General features: G+C 41.8%; 1 protein-coding gene across 1 annotated transcript in view; it reads right to left on the minus strand.

Moving 5' to 3' along the window:
• The window catches only part of PALLD (palladin, cytoskeletal associated protein), a 286,056-nt gene that overhangs the window by 127,614 nt on the left and 135,457 nt on the right, over positions 1 to 22,985 (minus strand). The window contains exon 9 of the mRNA XM_018560033.1: positions 22,114 to 22,462. Coding sequence (XP_018415535.1) covers positions 22,114 to 22,462 — 349 coding nt within the window. The remainder of the gene's footprint in view (positions 1 to 22,113; positions 22,463 to 22,985) is intronic.

Below are 22,985 nucleotides of genomic sequence, written 5' to 3' on the forward strand. Positions count from 1 at the left end.
GGGGGGCGGAAAAAAATTTCTGCCCCGGGCGCCCAGAACTCTGGTTACGCCACTGCAGGCAGTGATGCTTACATTGGTTAGCTTTTATTCATACATTTAGAACTTTTATCCAAAAAGAAACAAAATGGTTGTTATTACTGCTTAGAAAGTGTTAGCTGGAGTCAGGGTTTAATGTGTTATTCACTTATGTAAAGTCCATCTAAATCCACTAGTCCATCTAGCACTACCCTCTCCACAGGTTGACAATACAGCTGTTTAATAGTGGCTACATTATTCCCACACAGAATCAGAGGAGGTGTGAGCGTAGCCACCCTTAGGCTGCATTCACATATAGCGTTTGGGGTTCCAGCACGGTTTTCCGTGCGGAAGGCCGCGCGGGACGAAAAAGCAAATATTTTAAAATCCACACAGATTACGCTCGTTTGCGGCTATTAAATAGACATGAAAATGCGGAATCCGCCGGATTATCGCACTTGCACTATTTCAGGGGCCGCGATTTCGTACTGCTCGGCCCCCGCAATGGTGTGAACGATGCACATTGAAGTGCACTGAATTCCCTGTTTAGAGCGGCTCCGCGCGTATCCGTACAGCCGAAAACGTGCGGACAGTCGCTCAGGTGCGAATGGCGCCTAAGATAGAAAGTGTGTTACTGGCCAGATCACCAAGTAAAAAAAAAGAAAAAAAACATAAAAAGGAAAACTAATGCAGCCACCACTTCTAAGCACTGTTAAGCTGCAATATCTTAAACTGTTGTTCTTTGGTTTAGGTATGCTTTAAACAAGAGTGGTCATGGTCTGCCTGGTTTTATTCAGCAGTGATGTGAGCACAGTATCTTGAATGCAGCAGACAGCTATTATCTAGAACTGAAACTTGAATCAAATGAAATAACAGGTAAAAGCAATTAGATTGTCAAATAGGCATTCCATATTATTTTAAATTGTAAACTGTGGTATGCTTACCCTACACTATGCTGCAAATTGCTACCTTATGTTTTAGGTGGGGGATTATAGAGAGATAACATACTTTGTCATCGAGTGAGCCTTTTCCATGTAATACACATAGGGGTCTATTCACAAAGCTGCCGAGGGCAGCCGAGTGAATGACCGATCAGAAGTGAAGTGAGCCGAACACCGTTCGGCTATTCACTTCAGGCTGGTACGGCTGATTTCAGCCGTATATCGGCTGAAATCAGCCGTACATCGGCTTGCTTCGTGTGGCTTCGGATCAGCCGAACATGCTCAGCATGTTCGGCTGAATAGTTAGTTGCTGGACAACATCTCCCTACATGCCCTGTGATTGGGATTGTCTAGATAAGAATGACACACTGTATTAAAATAAAAGCTTGTTTTCTGGCTAAAACACAATAATGGTCCATGTGCGATGGTTCTAGGGAACACCCATGTATGTAATAACAACCCATGCAGGGCATGAATACCATTCACATCGCCAGGGACCACTTAGTAAAACAGACTATGCTCACTTAGATGCAGAGCTCAGTTCACTTGAAAAGAAAGTTTACATATTCTCCAAAGTAATTAATGTGAAACAGAAGGCCTCAGGCCTACTTGCCTCGAAAGTGACAAAGAAAAACACATACAGCACGCCCTTCACAGTTTACACTAGGTCTCTGGCTCTTACAAGAGGTTGGGTGCTTCACTACAATCCATCTGCAGTCTGACAATTGCCATCAACCGCAGCCTAAGGTGTTTATCTCCCATTTCTCTTATCTGCCTGAAAACCAATACTGAATACATACAAAGTGCCATCAACCATACCCCCTTGTCTTTTCACAACAATAGGGATGAGGTTCTTGACTACCTGTGAATCCTTCCAAACTCTAGAGCAGTGGTTCTCAACCTGTGTAACCTCAGGACCCACATTTATCCTTGGTCATTAAGTCGCAACCCAAGTTGCACTGCACTGGAATGCACAGCATTGCGGTACCGCGTATTTTGATGAGAGTGATCGAACTGGGGAGTTTCTGGTGTCCTTAAAATGAATAGCAATGCAATGCACCTCCTGCACCAGAACGCGCTGTAGGTGCGATTGCGTGGTACAGTGCGTTAATCGCACAGGACTGTAACTTTTAAGATCCACCCAGTCTCCCTAACTTACGAGAAATGGAGTGGATCCTCAGCCTGGGATCCAGTGTGGGCTGTTGTGCTGTGCTGGAGCTCCATCCATATGTGCATTGCTTGTACAGCTCCCTTGTGCTCCCTGTAGAGGTGCCGGGAGCCAGAATGTGATCTCACTCTGGTCCAGGCACTTCAACAGGTCATGCGAGGGAGTTGTAAGCAATACATACATGGATGGAGCCCCCATCCCACCCCACCTCAAGCTTGACATTTTGCGTCAGGCAGCATATTTTGAATGGCTGCTCAGTGCAAGAACTGACAGTAGAAGCAGCCTCTCACCTACTGCAGTGGGGGCACGTGGCGACCCACTGAATATGGGGTTGCAACTCACTTTTGGGTCACGACCCACCAGTTGAGAACCAGGGCTTTAGAGGAACTAAAGACTTCATTAAGTTTATATGATAACAAAATTATTATATTACATTACAGCAGCTATGTTAAGAGCCATTTCACTGCTGAGACCTATGCCATTCCACAAGATTAGCTAACACTGCGGGATAGTGAATGCTTTCATAGCAGAGGTTTGTGATCGTATGTGAATTGCTTTTTCAAAAAACTACTTAATGATTTGTTAAACTACTATGCCATTTTATTTTACAGCCATTCATTACTGGGCCTCCTTGGCTACTAATCCCCTAAGACAGTGGTTCTCCACCTTTCTAGGGCCGGGACCCATTGGTAACATTTGCCAAGTTGTGGTGACCCCCAACGGTAAAAGTTAGGGTTGACGCGGCTGCTGCAGTGACATCTGGTTGGCGTGGCGTGAGAACTGACACTGCTGCGCTAGGAGAGGGCTGAGGAGGACTCTCACCTAGCACAGCAAAAATCACACAGCGACCCACAGATTGAGAACCACTGCTGTAACAGCTAAAATGGCAAACCATATAACACAAGCCGAGGGTGTCAGCTTTTATTATTAATAATAATGATGATAATCACTAGATGGGGACCTGATGGAGAACTCTGATTGACAGCAGCAGTGGGCGGGTGCAATAGCTAGTTTGCTATTGCAAAGTGAAATAGCCAATAGGAATGTAGCTATGCATTCCAATGCTGATTTATTTTTTTCTGACTTACGGCGGCCGGGGCTCCGATGTCAGAAATAAAATAAAAACCGATTGCAGCGAAAGGTTTACTCTGCTCGATCGAGCAAATTAAACCTTTCCGGGAGAAAGTGTTTCTCTCCCGGGCGGCCGGGAGCCGCTATCTAATAGCGGGAGACTCCCGGCGACCCCTGGCAAATTGTCATTCGACCCCCGAAGGGGTCCCGACCCACAGGTTGAGAACCGCTGCCCTAAGAAATCATACGGGTCGCTATTCCGCTGAATCCATAAAGGGGTTAATATGAAAAGGAATATGGCAAAACGTATAGTCAGAGCGCGTACCCATTTAAAAAAAAAAATGTTTGTGCCTTATCTGACACACTTACAGTATATTGCTCTAGTTGCAGAACAACATCAAAACAAAGTAAACCTTGTGTGAACCTTTGTTGCTCTGTGGAAAGCAGGGGTTAATTCTTTGTCATTTTGAATTATTCGTTCAGTCCGTGTGATGTTTCAGGATAAAGTACACACATAATGACCTGAGATCTATATCTATGTCCACACTTCAACCAGTCAGTAAAAAGAATGTTTCCATATGCCGGGCTCTGTTACACATCTTCCGGAATCTCCATCTGGAAATGCAGCAGGATGACCCAGAGCATGGTCTTGTTTCCATGCGTGTCATCATACAGCATTCAGCACTTCTGCATCTGCTGTCACAACTTTGAACAACTGGGTTTAACTAAAAATATATTTGTGTAGCCATAACCACACAATGTACAATAACACTCAAACACTATCTCAAGATCTTAAGCAGCAAACGCATTGGGTAAATTTCGGTTATAATAAATGTATGTATTGTTAGGGACCTTCAGTTAGATTTGCTTTAAAAGTAGTTACTAAGCTGCAGTGTTACTTTAGGCAGGGGATAGGTCAGTCTGTACAGGATCCTTACAGTCTGACACTAAGCTGAAACTGTCTCTAAGTCCCCTTTCAGACAGGTGGTCTGATAAGGTCTGCCTGCCAGTTTTTCAGGACGGACTTGATCGGATGCCCAATGTAAGTCTATGGGCAGCCGACTGTAAACAGAAGGGTACCTGTTTACATTTGGCTGCCCCGGCTCTGGCCAGGTCTAGGAAAACAAACAGAACAGTGTTCCATTTCACCTGACCTGATCGTGCCAGATTGGGGTAATTTGATGTAAACGTTTACATCCGATTCCCCATGGATCGTCACTGGGTCCGGTCATTTCAGTTTTTGCAACGGAGGAAAAAACTGGATGAACAAGGAGGTCACAACAATGACATCCGATCCGTACCACTCTGATCGCAGATCCCCTGCTCATCAAATAAATATCTGGGGTCTAAACAGACCCCTGACATTTCCCTTTTGAAACAGAAAAATACATTGAGAACACAGAGTACTTAATCTCTTTATCTGCAGCCTCTGTTCTAAATGAATGCAAAGCACTCAGGACAGAAACTCATGAATGAACAGGAAGTGATGTAAAGCACTTCCTGTTCATTCATAACTGGAGACACATAGTACTATGTGTCCTCTGTTGTTTACAAACATTGGAGTGGTCACTCCAGTGTTTGCTCTGCACACAGAGGATCGGAACATGTCACAGATATTTACCAATCCTCCGGTCATCATCTCCGCTCAGCCACGCACAGACTGCGGCAAGAAGGAGTGCTGTTACTTCAGGATGGCCGAGCGATGAGGTGTGAGAGAGAGATCCTGGACGAGCGGCTCTTCACCACCTTTGCATCCTCCCCGGCCATTCTGAGTTGTTCTTCCCCGCATGTATGGGCAGAGGCAGCGGGGATCCGAGGAGAAATGGAACGCTGGCCCCCTCACAGCAGCGCCGGAGGCGAGTGCCTCACTCGCCTCACCCTTGATTGCACCAATACTTTTTTTCAATGCAGAGCACCACTACACGCAGCATGTGCCTTAGGGTTCACTTTAGTGCATGTCCATTGGTACCTACTGTACTGTGTGTTGAGGTGGCATTCTAAATGAAAGGCAATGCAACACACAGGACAGTGAGCCATGCATTATGGTAATGCATGCTAAGAATGAGAATTTACTTCAAGTTAACACAACACAATAGTGTGAAGCCAGTATTTCAGATTTCAGATTTTACAAGTGCTATAATAGTAATATAATTCCGAATCACATCACTAATCTAAGGGAAAAGTGACTCTGTGGGTTTCAAAAGACTTGGTCTGGTAAACTCTAACCCTAGAAGAGTCATCAAAATGGTGAGCAGAAAGCTCTCAAAGCTGCTCTGGATACAGACACACCAGGGAATTACCATGACTGTGCCTAAAGTGGACTCATTATTACATAGTAACCTTAATCTAGTCACCAATAGGTTTGGCACAAGCAAGGTACTTTGTGACAGATTCCCTTAAATCGGCTACCTCTGTTTATAGGTAAATCTTATCCCTCTGAAAATCCTGACCATAGATATGTAATTACTTCTCCACAGGTAATTTAGGGCAGCCACATTTGATACATTTCTCGACTATAACACAAGTACTCATTAATGCAGACAGGATATAATAATGGAAAGTATAAGGGTACCCTGTGAATCCTCTTTGACATTTTCTACTACAACAAATGTTTTTTCCCTTGGCTCGCTTGATGAAGAGAACAATAAACCACTGGATTTGGGCCAGATAAGAGGGAATATATCTTCCAAAGGGATCATAAACATCAGGTCCCTAAATGCACATCATAACAATAGATGGGCAGGAAGCCAGGAAGCAAATAATGCAAGAAATACAGGCATTTCTCCAGTCCACAATGGAGATTTCTAAATTTTGTTACTGTCAAAGAACATTATTTTACATACATCAAAAGCTTTCTTTATTGCTGCTTTCTTATTTGTTTTATGGAATATCTAAGCTAGTTCTCCTTTGAAGTGGGAAGCAAGGCCAGTGGTTAGCCGCCTCCTGACAAGGATAAAAAATGAAATTACAAGCCAGTGTTTAATATGGAACTGTGCTATTGGAATGTACTTGCTAAACAAAGAGCTTTATATAACAGATAGGGGTCTATAATATATGCAAGACATCCAGGTCTAATATTACAGTGCTTGCATTTAAGTAGTTGCAAATATTCTTTATGTAAAGAATATTTGCTTGGCTCTTTATAATGTGCCGTACATTCTTTTTGCACTATCCATGTCTGTGTCAAAACTTAAACCCTTTGACGTGGCTTGGCTTCCCATCTTTAGGCAAACTGCTTCTACCATTCTAGATTGAATTTACTCTGACTACTGTGGGTTGCTATATATAATTGCTGGCCACTTACATTACAATCTTATTGTACAATCTCCTTAAAGTGATCTTGTCACCACATGCTTCCATGTAAATAAAGTCACGGGAAGGGCCTGTCTAATCATCTTGTCTTGAATTGTATTGTATTTTAACTATACTATCTGCTTTTATAATGTGCAGCACTACACAGACTGCTGGCTCTATATAAATCCTGAATAATAATAATAATAATAATAACAATAATAAAAAAAACAGCATTCTTGCCAGATTATACATCATTACCAGGCATAAAAGCTGGCCGGAGGAACCACAGCGTCTAGCGGAGGAAGGAGGTATTTGACAATGGTGTGTTGAATACCTGCTTCCCCACCACAGCCGGGGAGCAGAAATGTGGCAGAGTTTAAAGACATAGCCTGCCAAAAAGGTAAGTGCAAATCTTCTTTTACTGGGATGGCCCTGTTTACAAGTGATTCTATGGTGACAAGGTCCCAATATGTATGTCATGTTAGAGGCTATAAAATGAATGATAGGTTGGTAAATCTGGTAATTCTAAAGGTAAATCTAAAGGTAAATCTAAAGGAAATTGTGCCCAGTCAGATTTTGTGAACATTTAAATAATCCAGTCAAACATGAATTTTGTGCATTTGATATATGAAAAGCCAATAAGCTGAGCTTTATTCCTGGTTGTCAACCTCACATCTTTATTTAGATGTATTATTCATTGTATGTAGCTTCAAACGAATAAAAAGAATGTGTCTTTGATATGGCTGTGCTGTGGATTGGCACTGGAAGGATCAATTTTTATTGACTATTTTTTGTTTTATAAAAAATGCATGTCTTCAGTGGCGGAACTATCACCAGGTGGCCGCTATGGGGCCTGGGGCACAGGGGGGCCTGGCCAGGGCGAGGAACAAAGGGGTCCCCCCTGTTGCCGTGCGGGCCGCCTAGGTCACTATGGCGCAGTCTCTGTGCAGCGGCGCGTTCCTCCCCACAGCCGCTGCTGAGTCAGTGACAGTCAACAGCTTGCAGTGGAGGAGGCCGGGGCCCAGCAGCGTCAGCGGAGGAGGAGGTGGGGCCCGGCAACCGTGGAGGAGGAGGAAGAGGCCAAGCATGGCGGTGGGGAAAGCTGACAGCGGATCGGGGCAGTCAGGTAAGAGGTGTGCAGGGGTGTGACCAGCCCACCTGAGACCCTGCAGAGCCCACCATGGAGAGTCTATGGTGGGCTCTGCAGGGTCACTCTCAGGTGGGCTGTGTGGGATCTCAGGTGGGCTCTGCAAGGGGCGTAACTAGAAATCAAAGGGCCCCATATAAAATTTTGCTATGGGGCCCTGTGATTTCTAGTTACGCCCCTGCATGTCTTCCACCACAGACAGCAGTCCAGCACAAATTCTGGTAATCCTATGGCTGGAAGGCTGCATGCCCATACCATGTTAATACTTGCTTAAATGTCCTTAAAGGATCAAGGTAGATGCTATAAGTGGAGTGGCCAAAAGTAGGCATTCCAGTGCCTAGGAGGAGGTTTAGGGATGGGGTTAAATCTTAAAAATGCAGTCAAGTCCCTTAACTCATAACAAAAATATATCTTATTTGTGTATAACTGAGCTGTAGATCCTCAAATCATCTCTGAATTCATGCTGACATTGTCCTTCCTTTTGGAGGGTGGCTACTTTTGTTCCCAATAGTCCCTGTGTGTGTTGTAGCCACTACTACTACTACTACTACCACTACTACTTGCTCCTGTGATGGACTACAATCTCACATTTAGTTTACTAATTTGCATTGAGATTGTAGTCCATTAGGTGAGCGAGCTTGGAGCAGTGGCTACTTTACAACACACACAGGGGGAACAAAAGTATCCACCCTCCAGAAAGAAGGACAGTGTCAGCACATATTCAGAGATGATCTCAGGGTCTACAGCCAAGCGATACACAAAAAGTAAAATTTTTGTTAATAGGTAAATGCATTTTTAATATTTAACTCTTGAGTTCAGTGTCTCTTTAAATAAAGTTAAAAGCAGCACAAGTGCAGAATGCACACCAGTGCTTGTGTATTGTACCCAGGCATAATGCATGCCTGCTGATGTGAACATCAGTAAGCTACTATAGTACTGCACCTTTCAGGCCAAAAGGGGGTGTAATGTTATATGGGTGGGTGAGTGTGTACAACAAGGATAAGGGCTGGGCAACATCCTTAATATAAAAAGGGCGGAACAATTAACGGTGAGGATATAGGCACGCAGATAACAAATATCAGATAATCACTGAGAGTTTAAAATCAGGAAATGTGTGGAAAGTCACTCCCCAAGTCTGCATTTCTGTGAACGTCATGTAAAATTTGTTCTGTGTTGATTGAGGAAATAAGCAGTGAAGTGTTTTGACAACTAGACACAGTATGTGCCAAATCATTATTACAGCACTTATACAACGCATATTTGAGAAGGGAAAATAATGATCCTATTCGCACATTAGCAGCAGGGTCTTCTAAAGGTTAGGCACGTTTCCAATTTACATTCTGATAATAATATCAATCCTGACTAGTTTTACGTGAGCTATCAATTGAACAGATTTTGTGTTTTGGTTATTTAATATATAAACACCTTCGTGGCTCAATCTAAACTCACACATGTGCCAATTTTTGGAGGCGATGAAGCAGATAAAAGAACACTTTAGCAATCTGCAAGGAATAGGAAATTAGTTGCATAATGATCCAAGTGGTGAACTAAAACTTAGGGAACAAAGGTAACACAACGTTTAGCAGTGCATAAATTGAAGACAGGATGCAGAATCCCAATTTTACACTGTTATGGATGAGAGGCCTGTTCACATGTAACAGAAAAATTACCCACACACTGGTATTACGGAGTGTATAGGTACACATCTACAAAAGGTGATTAATGTAAGCCCTCACGGGCAGGGCCCTCCTTACCATCCTGTCTTGAATTGTATTGTAATGTCTTCCTTATATTGTAAAGCGCTGCGCAAACTGTTATATAAATCCTGTATAATAATATAATAATAATGGGCAAAACAGAAATTTAGACTAATATTACAGACTAAAATGGTACATTACATTTTAAGTGGACTGTGGCACTGCAAGGGTTTGTAATATTTGTACCAGGAGATCTTCTTTAAGGCCCATCTACCCTACTCAATACTGCAACTGATAATGGGGGTATTGCATGTAGCTGAATGCCATTGTGTTTAATAGGGATGCACTGATACCAGTTTTTCATTATCGAGTACGAGTACTGATATTTATCTTCTGTTACTCTCCAATACCGAGTACCAATACCGGTACTTCCGCTAGCATGGAGTCGGCTTTCCGGTCAATCAGGAAGCTGGGCGGCGTGTCATTACCTGCTGCTTGGCTTCTTGATTTCCCAGAAAGCCAGCTCCATGCTGTTTGGCCGGGAAACCGACTTCCCAGCCAATCAGCGAAGAGCCGGCCAAACAGCATGGAGCTGGCTTCCCGGCCAATCAGGAAGCTGGGAGGTGGGCTGCACGACTTCCTGATTGCCCGGGAAGCCGACTCCATGTCAGTTAGAGGAAATCTCCCTCTGACCAGAATTTCCAGTAGGACCGTTTTTACTCTCTCTGCTGCCCCAAAGCCAGGTTCCTCAAGGGGGTAAGTATCGGAGTATTTGGGAGAGTACGAATACTAGTACTAGTATCGGTATTGGTGCATCCCTAGTGTTTAAGACTGCTGATCATCACTAAAGCTTCCAATGCATGGCTAATATTCCTTCTACTAGTGTTAATGAGTTAACAATACACAGTGTAATTGTGAGTATCAGAAGTGCTTGTTATGTTTCTCAGAAGCTTCATGAAGTTTTCGAATATGAATAGTCATAGGCATGGAAATACCTCTTGCACTGAAAGCCTGTTCTGGCCCAACTTTGCCAAAGTCATAGAGAAAAGTCATGGCAGGTCTACAACATGGATGAGATTTATCATTGTCTGTGATTCTTAATGAGCAATCTGTTCATTTAAAGGCATGGCTATACTTGGCAGTTAATATGCCCAAGTACCGAAATTAAATCCACTTTTGCTGCCATAGGTAATAGAGAGTGGTAGGTCTCAATCCACAAGTCTAAATAAATAACAGAGCTTATTCACTAGTGGCTAAAATTCAGTATTATTAATAGATTATAAAGCATGACACACAAGGTTTCAGGGCTCGTCATCACTAAATCCCAAGTGATGATGCCATGGTGGTGCTGAACACAATTGGTTAGTGTGGCATGGCATCATACTCAGTATACCATGTTATTGCTGGACAATAGTGACCGAGAAAGCTACACCACTAACTATAATAACATTGGTTGTGTCTTAATATTTTTTCTAATGCAAACATATGAATATGAGCTGTCAGAGCTTCTATGATTCATCAATGTGACCATATAAACCTGTCCTTTGGCAGCACTCCTGCAATGAACAGTTGCTGCACTAATCTCCCAGAGGAAAACCCTCTCAATGATCACACTCAAATATCCTGACTAGCCAAAAATGTAATCTTGAAATTTCTGACAGGTGAAGAGGTTAATTCTCTTCCACTCAAAAATGTGTCATATGTGAACAAACTATGCGCTAGACAATACAATAGAAACGGCGGGGGAAACACCCTTTAATATTAAAGAGGAAGATTGCCATTAAAAACAAAGATTTAATCAGGCAAATCAGTGAGAGAAAAGATTATAACAGCATCCCAAAGCCAAGGAGTGTTCCAGTCAGGAAAAGCTTGAGTAGTAACATTATAAGCTTCCATCTATAGCTGGCCTGGCTATCGCTTTCTATAAGCACTGAGTTGTCTAGGCAACTAAACACAATGGCTGCCAAATCATTCTTATACAAGGCCTATGAAAAAAGTACTGCATTGAAACAAGATGAATTTTAAATCCCCAGAAGGGTTAGGATAAGTATTGTAGATGTCCCTGTGTGCAGATATTACATGTCTATAAAAATATCTGCTCTCTTGCATTCGTTTTCTGACTGTAAAGATGTAGGTTTTCTGCTGATCTAAAAAGGACGATACCGGCACCAAGTCAGTGGCATGGTATTGGTGTAGTGAAAACATAAAACTACCTCTGGTACAAATGATAAGATATTAGGCCATATGTCAGAAGGAGGGATTTTGTGATTCTCTAAGTGTTAGGTCACTAATGGTACCACCGTGTGCTCTCAGCTGTTGGTAATGCATGCTGGGACAGTTAGTAACCATTTTGGAAATCTAAATAAAGTGCTCTTAGTACAATACCAGTATTGTATCTGGCAATCTGAGTGCTGGACCCCATCTGCCATAACTAAACATCTCTACCATACATCAGGGGTGACCATTTATAAAATATGTGCAGGCAATTAGTCAGTTCTAGTCCTTATAAAGTAGAAAGTATTGCCCAGTTTTTAGTTTCAGTAAATTTTCTCAAACTCTTCCTTAGCCTTTACTGATATAAAAGTATACATCAATCGCAGTGATTTGTGGCTTGGTATCCTTTAGGCTGGGTTCACACTGTTGTGTCACAGTAACATGCGTTAATGCGTGTTACTACAACATGCAAAAGCTCATATTTTGCATGTTGGTGTGCTGCGGTGTCATTCTTTCTCAATGGACTAACAGGCATGCTGCAGCGCATCACAACACGCAGTGATGCACGTTAGTGTGTTGGGGTGCGATGTATTGCAAAAAATAGTATATGCACATTATTCATGCGATTTAGTGTTGTAGCCATTTAAATCGGTTACCTTAATGCAGGGATAGACAGCCTTGGCACTCCAGCTATGGTGAACCTGACTCTGTGGGGCATGCCTGTGGCTGTCAGAGTCTTGCAATTCCTCATGGGAGTTGTAGTTCCACCACAGCTGGAGTGCCAAGGTTGCTTACCTCTGCCTTGATGCAACGTATGTTAAAGCACTGAAGAACATACAACAACATGCAGGTCTTACCAACAGTGCAACAGTGTGAACCTAACCTTAATCAAACTAAAGACTGTGTAAGAAGAGTTGGTTTTCCCGTTACTACTTATGGAGTCTTTCCAATACACATTACAGGAAGGAGTCTGGTAACAGCTACAATGTTTCTCATTCTATCCACCGCCTATTATATTCACAAAAAGAATTGTGAGTAAAGCATGTGGATGTTACAGAGCTGCATACTCACAATATATCAAGGGGAAGCAGATAGGCAGGAAACCATAAGATTAAACTTACACTGACTTATTTCCATGCATGTCCTGCCACCTTGAGGCTATAGCTTATAAAGATACCAAATCAAATTAGTAGTAAATAAAAAATATTTTTTCACTACAAATCATATAGAAAATATTTGCAATAGCTTTATTTTACCAAAATCTTGCAAATATAAAACCTGATGTAGCAACAGACTATTTGCCATCTTATAGGTTCAAATAATATGACACAAGCATACACTGAGATAGCAGAGGAATGATTACAGTACTTTCTAAATCACTGAACAGGAAGTATGCAGATCAGGGGTTAAAAGAGAAATAAAGCCAAACCTTTATTTTTTGGCTTTACTTCTGGGTCGGGTCAAGGGGTGCTTTTACTAATCTACTCCTGGGACCCAAAGTCTACTGCCCTCTATGCTGACAGTGCAGAGCCGCACTGCAGCCGGGAAGAATCCTGGCATTATTGTCGTGGATCCACCCGGCTGCCTGATTGGCAGCTGGCTCTGCCTTTTTAGAGCCCTCCAATTTTTTTTTTTCCGTTTTCTGTCCCTCCAATGAGCACTGGAGAAAAAGAGAGGGGGATAATCCCTGCAGGGAGCGGTGAGTGATAGTCACTGCTCTCTGCAGAGAGAGGAGACTGGGAGCTGAGCGATCACCAGTTACAGCTGTTGGAATAGAGCCAGCGTGGGACAGCAGCAGTGTCCCATGCCCTCTCTATGTTTTGGGAATAGTATAGTTTATTCTCCCAATACTTATGCTTTAAGACGCACCCTGACTATACTGTTCTGCTTGTTTCAGGTTAATGTCTCAGAAAGTAACAAAGTCATTGCCAGCCAGGCCACTAGCAATCCTCAGAAGGCGATAGCAATAGTAGTTAATGTACGTTTTTGTAGCAGTACAAGTTTTCATCCATTTCATAATGTGATCTGCCAACATACTGTCGAAGGCGTTAACTAATTGTCTGCAGAAAAATATGTTCAAGTAATCTATGCTATGTTATAATAATGAATAGTGAGCTCTGTGGTTCTGTCACTTGGAGAACATGATGTGCTTATCATTTTCATTGTGATAAGACCATATGCTTGTATACTTCTGTTGAAAACTTTCAAATGCATTTTTTTATTTAAAAAAATGACAGTTGAAAAATGTCCTCTATTTCTGGAATTCGTGTTGATTTATATTAATAAGCATTCTAACATCTGGAGTTGAATTTGTCTTTGTTAAAGCATATCATCCACTGAAGCAGACCAAACTGACATGAAATCAGACAGAGATTTCAGCTAATCAAAGCCATGCTGCTGCTATTGGCATAAGTATTACAAAGGATATTTGCTCAAAGACAGTAATTTTTTCTGAGAGGAGATGAGATTGAGTCTGATGGATTGATGTTAATTAAACAACAAGACAAGATGAAAAACATGTGCCGCTCAGAATGGTAACCAGATTGTAGTGGCATACAGCTTTTTTCCCACATTAATGGGAGATGCTGAAAGACTGTGCAGCATTATATTAAAATACATTGATTAACTATGACATCAGAAACCATTCCATCAATAATGCATCCAAGTCAAAGAAACTCATCCTGCCTAATTCAGTTCACCATTGACTTCACCAAAAACGACAGCTTCCAGCATGATCTTCTGATTTTACAATTGCTTAAAGGCCAATTGTCTGATGCTATATAATCGGCAGAACCTGGAGCAGAAATTAGGTGAGTGTATATTTTAAAATTTGCTTGCCCTTGTGACCTCGATCTTGGACTTGCTTTGTGGGAATCAGCAACCTGCAGCTCAATCTAGGAGGCAACCTCTAGCAGAGGATCCTGGATATCCCATTAACAGGACTTTATAGTAATTTTTGGTGATAAGAAGAATGCAGGTAATTGTTACTGGCAAGCTACACTCATCTTCCCCTAGAGTCATAGGAGCATCTTTTACTAGTACTTCCAAAACACACCAAAACATTGTTCATGTGAATGCTTGTGCTACAAGTGAAACTGCAGATAAGTGGCACATACTCCCCATCTCCAGTTGTCCACCCAAAAGTTAAACTTTAGTCTAGGTGGTTCTAAATCAACCCTTGGACTGTTCTTGCCCACCTGGGTGTTTGGGTGTCCCTGCCCTCCTCCTTTCTAGCACCTCCTTTTGCAATTCCCACAATTTAATATGAATAAATATATACAACAAGAAGAGTGGGATTCTCTCATAAAATCCAAAGATAAGCCCCCCTGCCCGCAGACCCCCACAACCACCGGGCCAGGGTTGTGGGGAAGAGGCCCTTGTCCACATCAACATGGGGACCCTTTCTTGGTATGATGCAGGGGGGGGGGCAGCATGATTGTCCCCCCTTACCTGCTCTGCCAGGCTGCTGCTCAGGTCAAGGGTCTGGTAAGGGATTTTGGGGGACCCCACACTTTTTTTGGCATGGGGTCCCCTTTAACAACATAATAAACTTCACCCAAATAGATTTGAATTGATCCGAACCAAAAACAAAAAATTCCATTTCACAACAAAGGGTTTGAAATGACCATACCTTTTGCTTTGAAGGGCAATAGAAAAGGATTATCTAACTAACTCCCTTCCAAGCTGCATATACTCCCCATTTCTCACTTCCACGCCACTCAGTCCAGCCACATAGTATTCAAGCACTAAGTGAAATACTCTGCACTTCCAGGCATGAGTGAGAATGTGATCACTTTCCCCACACCATGTCATAGTGCGGATGCCTCTTGATTGGCCCAGAGATATCACATGGGAGGAAGAAAGTAGTCCATTGCCTTGCGCAAGTTCTGAAAAGTTAGTTGTAGTTTAAACAGGACTTTTATTTTTCCTGCTCCTGCCTGTCAAGGAAGGCAGTACGGGAGCAAGGAAAGGTAAATATATGTAGTTGGGGATGGGGGGAAGTTAAGTGACCATTTTACTTTGCACTGTATGGACAAAGCTACTGTGAAAGGCTGTTTTTCCTGTGTTTGGTCGCTGCTTGCAATATGCATTATTCATATGCAATACTTCATATGTGCCTGATTAAAAATAACTAAAACATCCTCCAGGCTAGCTAGCAGCTTACAGCTAGTTTGATGGCATACAGATGGAACGTGTAGCATGTCCAATACATTCGAATAATCAAGCCACAGGTTAAGGTCTTCTGGTACAATTTGAAATTTGCAGACCTAGTTCGGATGGGAAGTGATCCAATGTCTGTTACTATTTTATCAGTCAGAAACAGGATAACTTCTTTAAATGTAGAAAATTATGTTTAACTCTGATAACTATGCCATACAAGTTCTAAATACATCGCTAAACTATAAACCACTAATCTTAAGAGTATTTGCTGCAACTGATTTTAGAAATATTTACTAATATGAGCTGTTCTTTGTTTCTTTTTTGTCATCTTTGTTCAAAATAACCACATTTTGTTTAAGACATCAGGCTCTGTCTTTGTCAAGCATTAAGCCAAGTCTGTAACGATGATATATCCTGAGAACTCAAGTTTGGTTGTTTGTTGAGCTTCACTGGCAGCCCATCTGGCTTTGACCTCAGTTATGTGGTTAGGAATAAGACTTGGACAAGTCCCACTATGGTCTCCTCGTGTTCACTTTGATTTATATCACAGCCTGAGTAATGTCTGTGTTCTAAACAAAACTATTTTACCTCATACATATTCCACATTATAAAAAAATATTCATGCAGGGACGTACCCTAATGCTTTCAGAGTAGTGAATAATGAACTTAGTGACCTTTAATGTAGAAAGCTACTGCAAAAGCAATATAGTGCTGGGCCGATGATGTGATAAAAACTTGAGAGCCAGCATATAGGCTAGAGTAGGGGTGGGCAAGTCCGGCCCCTCCAGCTGTGGTGGAACTACAAGTCCCATAAGGCATTGCAAAACTGACAGTTTTATTGGTCTTGCCAGTAGATTCATTATTTTTCCACATCTTTTAACTATCTATACAGCAAATGTGACCGTTTCAGGGGTTTGGAGAAACCATAGCCCTGATATAGATACTTACAATGGTCAGCTTTTATTAACATGGTTTAAAAAGTATGAAAAAATGTTGCTGTAGCTACTTGTTGGCTAGTTAACCACTTGCTGACCGGGGTGTTTACACTCCCTTCCTGTCCAGGCCATTTTTCAGTATTCAGCGCTGCGGTACTTTGGCTGACGTTTATTCCGTCATGCAACGTTGTACTGAAATTAATTTTATACTACTGCAGTTTTTATTTTTTACTATATAACAAAAAAAGTAGAGAATATTTTAACGGTTTTCCCCTTATTATGTTAGGAAACATTTATTATTACCCAATTTTTTGGTAAAATATAAAAGACGGGGTCACGTCGGGTAAATTGACACCAAACATGTCAAGCCTTAAAATTGCGCGTGCCCGCGAAAATCACAAAAAAATACCAAAATTGGCCATAGGTGACGCTTTAAAAGATTTGATAGCTCATCAGTTTAGTGTTATCAGTGATTAATGGTCCTAGAATTATTGCTCCCACTGCAACGCTCGCGGCGATATGTAACATGTGCCGCATAATTGGAGCAATCGTCGTTTTTGCGTGTAAGGCGCACCTAACGCATTTTTGCACATCTATGTGGGGGACTTTAAAAAAAATTTGTGGGTTTTTTTTTGTGTGTGTGTAAATTTTATTTATTTTGTGAGCAATTTTTTTTAAAACTTTTTTTCCACTTAACTTTATTGTTATCACATAGGGGAATAAGAAGTCCCCTATGTGATAACAAATTACAGTAACAGGTCCCCTTTATGGAGACATCAGGGGTCTCTAAGACCCCTAATGTCACCTAGGGACCCCCAGAGAAGCTGATGAAGCACAGATCTGCTTCATCAGCTTCCATCCGGTTACTGTACCGGAGAGTGACAGAGGAATGCGGAAGTGATGCAATATACATCACTTCCTGCATTCGTGTACTGATCTCCCTCCGTTCTCAGTGCACAGAGCCACATTGCCCGAGATGGATGGACACCCTGGATCGCGGGACGGCGGTGGCGGGGACAGCAGCGGCGACGAGAGGTAAGGAGGGCGCCCTGGGTTGCATCATACAAGCGATCGGGCGTCTTTACACGCCGGACCACTTGTATGTAAACGGCCATCGCTGGCCGTTTAAAATCCTGGCGGTTTCCCGCCAGGGGGCGGGATAAGGCGCGAGCACGAAGGACGTCTAAAGACGCCCACCCGCATCCAGGAGACTCCCGTCTGGCCGTCTTTCAGCGTTCGGTGGTTAAAGTGACACTAAATTCAGGAGTTAAATCTTAAAAATGTATTCAAGTACCTTAACTATTAACAAAAATGTATCTTACTTGTGTATCACTCAGCTGTAGATCATCAAGTCATCTCTGAATTCATGCTGACACTGGAGGGGGGCTACTTTTGTTCCCCATCCCTGTGTGTGTTATAAAGTATCCACTGTTCCAAGCTCATGCCTGTGATGGACTACAATCTCACATTTAGTTTAATCATTCTTATTGAGATTGTAGTCCATCATGGCAGATTTTAACTACTAGATGGCTGTTGTAAGTTGATGGTCCCTGAGTTAGGTTCACTGCTGATGGGTGGTGTGGTGCCTGGCCACTGACATGAAGTATTGAATTGTCAGGCAAGAATGTATTCCAAAAAGAGATACAGGTAAGGGTAGGCAATATTAAGGCACTCATACAATAAGCAGGAGGTCAAGGCACTCTCAGGTGTCACAACCAATGAAAACCAATTTCTTTGAAATTAATAGTGGCGCACTAATGTGAACACACATTTGAATAATGAAGAATGATCTTGTACATAAATTTGAAACTCCTTATTAGAACTGAAAATATGTTTTTGTCTACTTTCACAAACAATGAAGGGAGAATAGAAAAAAGATATTGCCTTGAACTGAGGAACAATTGCATTGCAGTGCACAGTCCTGTGAAGACCAGTGTACCCTAATAAGCGGTGTTAGAGATGATGTGATTGTTTTTTGCCAGAAAAGTATAATGGAATTTTATCAAATATGTATTTACTGTACATTACAATAAAGTTTTAAAGCAAACCATGTGTTGCCGATGCTAGTTAGTTATGCCATGCCCTATGCTTTGCCTATGCAGGAAAATACAACAGGTTCATATACATGATTAATAGGCTTCATACGTTCTCCTTGCTGTCCGCTGCTCTGTTTAGCAGCCAATAGAGAAGAATGTGACCTATGTGTAGAGTCACTGCTTACATGGGGCTATGGATCTTCCAGTGACATTGCCAACTGGCCCAGCACTGTCACATTGAGAGAGTCACATGCTCCTTACCGTTAGTTCATTCAGCCCCTGGCACTGAATGGGGTAGCAGGGAAGTAAAGGCAAAGTGAGTATGTATGTGCTGCTGGGTATCCAGTCGAGGAATAAAGCAATCTAGTTGCTTTACCTGAATAGGCAAAGTACAGATTTACTTTAATTAATAAACCAACACAACAAAAGATGACTGCTAGAATCTGAATGGTCAAGTTTTTGCAAAACAAATACCCTGTATAAAATGATATTCCAGCATACTTAGTGCCATATTTATAAAGAAAATCCTCTGTGGCAAAGGTAGAAGCCAGATTATCTGTGTGCTTATATTAGTGCATGCGCTGGTGCAGACCTGATCGCTGCTCCGCTTACAGCTGCCCTCCATATAGTTCCAGAGTAGCCACCACTCCAAGTCTCGCTGCTGTGATGGACTACAATCTCAATACATATTAGCTAACTAAACGTGAGATTGTAGTCCATCATGAGAGAGAGCTTGGAGCGGTGGGTACTTTACAACACACACAAGGACCATGGGGAACAAAAGTAGCCACCCTACAGAAGGAAGGACAGTGTCAGCACAGATTCAGAGATGATTTGAGGATCTAATCAGTTTATTGTCACTTCCTGGATGTTCCTTCCTGCTAAGTGCCCCTGCTCCTTCCCCTTGTTTTAACACCATTGGTTGTAACTTACTACCGTGTATATAGAAATTCTAGTTAAACATAAACTTCCATAGGGAAAAGAACGTTTTGTGAGCAAAGTTTACATTTAACTTCCAGAAAACAGAAAAGTAAGTAAAAGGAAATGAATTATTAATTCAAAACTAAACCGCATGCCTGAAAGCTGGCTCCCAGACTGAGAAGGGTTATGAACCTCCGCTCTAGACTGACAATAAAACCTGCAATAAAAGCCTTGACATGGGCTGACACTCGAGAAGCAAAAAACACAGAAAGGGGATGCTTTAGTCTGCTTTTCCTCAACACAGTTTATAAAAAACATGAATAAAAATGATACACATGCCAATGCTGCAATGTCTTTGATTTAAATCATCTCTAATTAATCTCTTTAATTTCCTTTCACTAAATAAACAGTATTGAAGAGTGAAAACAACAGTATCTCTCTCCTCTATCATTGTAAATAGTGCCTGTCAGAGGGAATGATTTATAATCTATTTTACTTTTGCTATGTCGCTATATTTGTTCTGGTAACTTCATTTCGAGGATTTATGTTGTTAGTGTACATATGACTCATATGCATTAAATAAAACATCACAATAAATATTTGTGATAATATAAAAAACCCAAGCAGCTGTTTAGGGTAAATGATCATAAACTGCTGTTCCATCAATTGTCTTCCTCCAATGCAGTTTTGTCTTGAATCCTTTAGAGAGGGAAAGGAGAAGCACACGGAGAGGCACCATTTGTCTCTATGGAGAGTCTCAGTAGCAGGGGGTAGAGGGAAAGGGGGATATCCTAAAGAAAAATCCCCAACACTACTAAGGCAAGGTCATCAGGGGTCTAATGACCATTCATGCTCTTTTCTAGGCCAGGCAGCATTTACAATACTCTACATACTAAAGGTGCCCATACACCGAGAATCGCGTGAAATCCCGCAATCGTACGAGAATCGTGCAGTGTGAATGAAGACGTGCGACCGTTTCTACTGTACGGCCGCACGTCTTTTGTCTAAGGAGCATGCTAGAAAACCAGCCGAGAATTGTACGATTTTCGGCTGGTTTTTAGCATGATCGTAAGATCAATGCCGCACGGGCCGGTGTGCGCACGCGCACACTGCCCGTTCAGAATTGCGGTCATTGCAAGCCCGCCCCTCAGGGGGGCGGGTTTGCGATGATCGCAAGTATGATCTGCCTGTCCAAGATGGGCAGATTGTACGTTTTTTAAATTACTTTACAACCATCGCAAGACTAAGGTCTTGCGATGGTTGTAAAGTGTATGGCCACCTTAAGGCTAATTATCCAATTATGTGAAAAGCAAATGTCCATTTACTTATTTTATCTGCATATAATTTTCAAGGGTATTCAAAATGAACAGGAATTTGCTTTTTATGTGATTGCAAACCTGAAGTGGCTATATACACAACTGATTGTGTGAAGATTCTCAACACCTGTAGTAAAGAAACCCAATTGATCTACTCAGTTCATGAAGTGATGGCACTCATTCAAGTTGCTTTTTGAATCAATTGGGAATTGAATGATAATGAGCAATCACAAAGTGTCAGAAGTGCTTGTTATTTATCCAGCATGGGTGATCACTCACTCTACAAAAGTTGACCACATTAGAGTTAAAGTCATGGCAAGCCTCAGACATGGATGCATTTGTCAATAAGGAGTAGGTTTCCTGTTGACTCTTGCTCTTTGATAAGAAGCTGCCTTTAACAGACAGCCTAGAGGAAAAACGAGAAATACGGTGGATGCCATTTCTGACCTTCTACTTGTGAAAATGCTTGTTCCCTGGCTATCACACTGATTTCTAAATAACTGACCTGGAACATATATACAGATCACTAGTTCTGACTGTAATTGATCACTAAAAACTTTGCTATTTAGTAACAACTAATGTGAACTACTGCATACTGAACATTCTAAACCTGAGACCTTTGATTTAATGTTAAATCCTCAAATCATATAATAAATGATTAGTATACTATGTCTGCCCTGTGGGGATTCGCCTGGTTGAAAAGACATTGCATTTTTAAAGGTGACCATTTTAAATACAGGTATTGAAGCTGCTCTATGTTTAATGTCAGCATCTTATTGTACGGTATTGATTACTCTGCCTTGTTCTCTTATCTTCTCTTGTTATTGCAAAGCTGAAGCATATGCACTGCCTTTACACATTGTATTCAAAATAGAGAAGCAGACAGCAATCAGTATACACAATTCTGTCAATGCTGCCTGTTTAGTGTGACACAAGGGAAATGCATGAAGTGGGAGGGGCATAGGAAAATCCACAGTAGCACGAATGCCAGGTGGGCCACTATGATGTTAAATGGCTCCAACTCTGGCTACAGGCTCTCATGTGAATATGAATGCCGAAAAGGGATTATGGAGTAAACGAAACCAAAAATCATACCGGCTTCCCCCACACAATATCGCTTCAGTTTGTTTCCTTAAATACTTCTCTCTTACAACTCACTAGCCACTTATGTACAGAATAAGAGGTGGCAGTACTCACAGTTTAGGTTTGGATGGCACTGGTGGAGGATCTTTGGTGGGTGATGCCAATGCGCTAGGTGATGTGGGACAGGCATACTTGCTATCTTGATTGCTGCTAACACCATTTACACCATTATTACTGTGTACACCGTTGCTTTTCCGCTCCAAAGTATTTAGTTGCAGGTTACTACTTTCCAACTTTGGTTTTGACCCCAGATTGCTGGGCTGAAAACACTCCAGAGTTTTGTTTGATGGCATTTCAAGGCCACTACTTTTAGCTGCTATAGGAGAAGGAGACGAATGCTTCTGGAAATCATAACCACTAATCTCTCCACTTGACACATCGCTTCTGGTCCGCTCATTATTTGCTGTGAGAGAGAGAACAAAGAGCCCAAGGTAAAAACATGATTCACCTTAAAACAACATGGACGCATTCCAGAACCTCTTCCTGTGTTTCAGTAATAAGACAATCATTGTGTCAAACACGTTCCTAAGAAAATAACGAGTTTTCCTTTCTAGTCTGTCGTGTAACAGATATCGGTTATACTAAAAAATTTTACTATCCTTTTTTCATGATTTCTGCGAATGCATGGCGTTAAATTGATCTCTTTAAAGGGAATATGTTATAAAGCAAATTATCTGTGTGAGAAACCTCAGAGGATGGTTGCCAATCTGAATTCAACAAGAATGTTCTATTTGTAGGCTTTGTGAGGCTGTTTAAAGGCTATCTCAAATGAAAAAACAAAAATCCCCTTAAAGTGGTGCTACTCCCCCTCACTACAAGGGTTCAAGAAGAACTCCAGAATTTTTCTTTATTAACTCTTGCAGGGGGGACTGCTCGTTTGTGTCTAGGTTGAAAAAGCAAAGTTATACTCACCCCATGCTCTGAGC

Source organism: Nanorana parkeri, unplaced genomic scaffold (genome assembly GCF_000935625.1).
Source record: "Nanorana parkeri isolate BGI_ZX_2015 unplaced genomic scaffold, ASM93562v1 scaffold428, whole genome shotgun sequence".
Classification (NCBI taxonomy): domain Eukaryota; kingdom Metazoa; phylum Chordata; class Amphibia; order Anura; family Dicroglossidae; genus Nanorana; species Nanorana parkeri.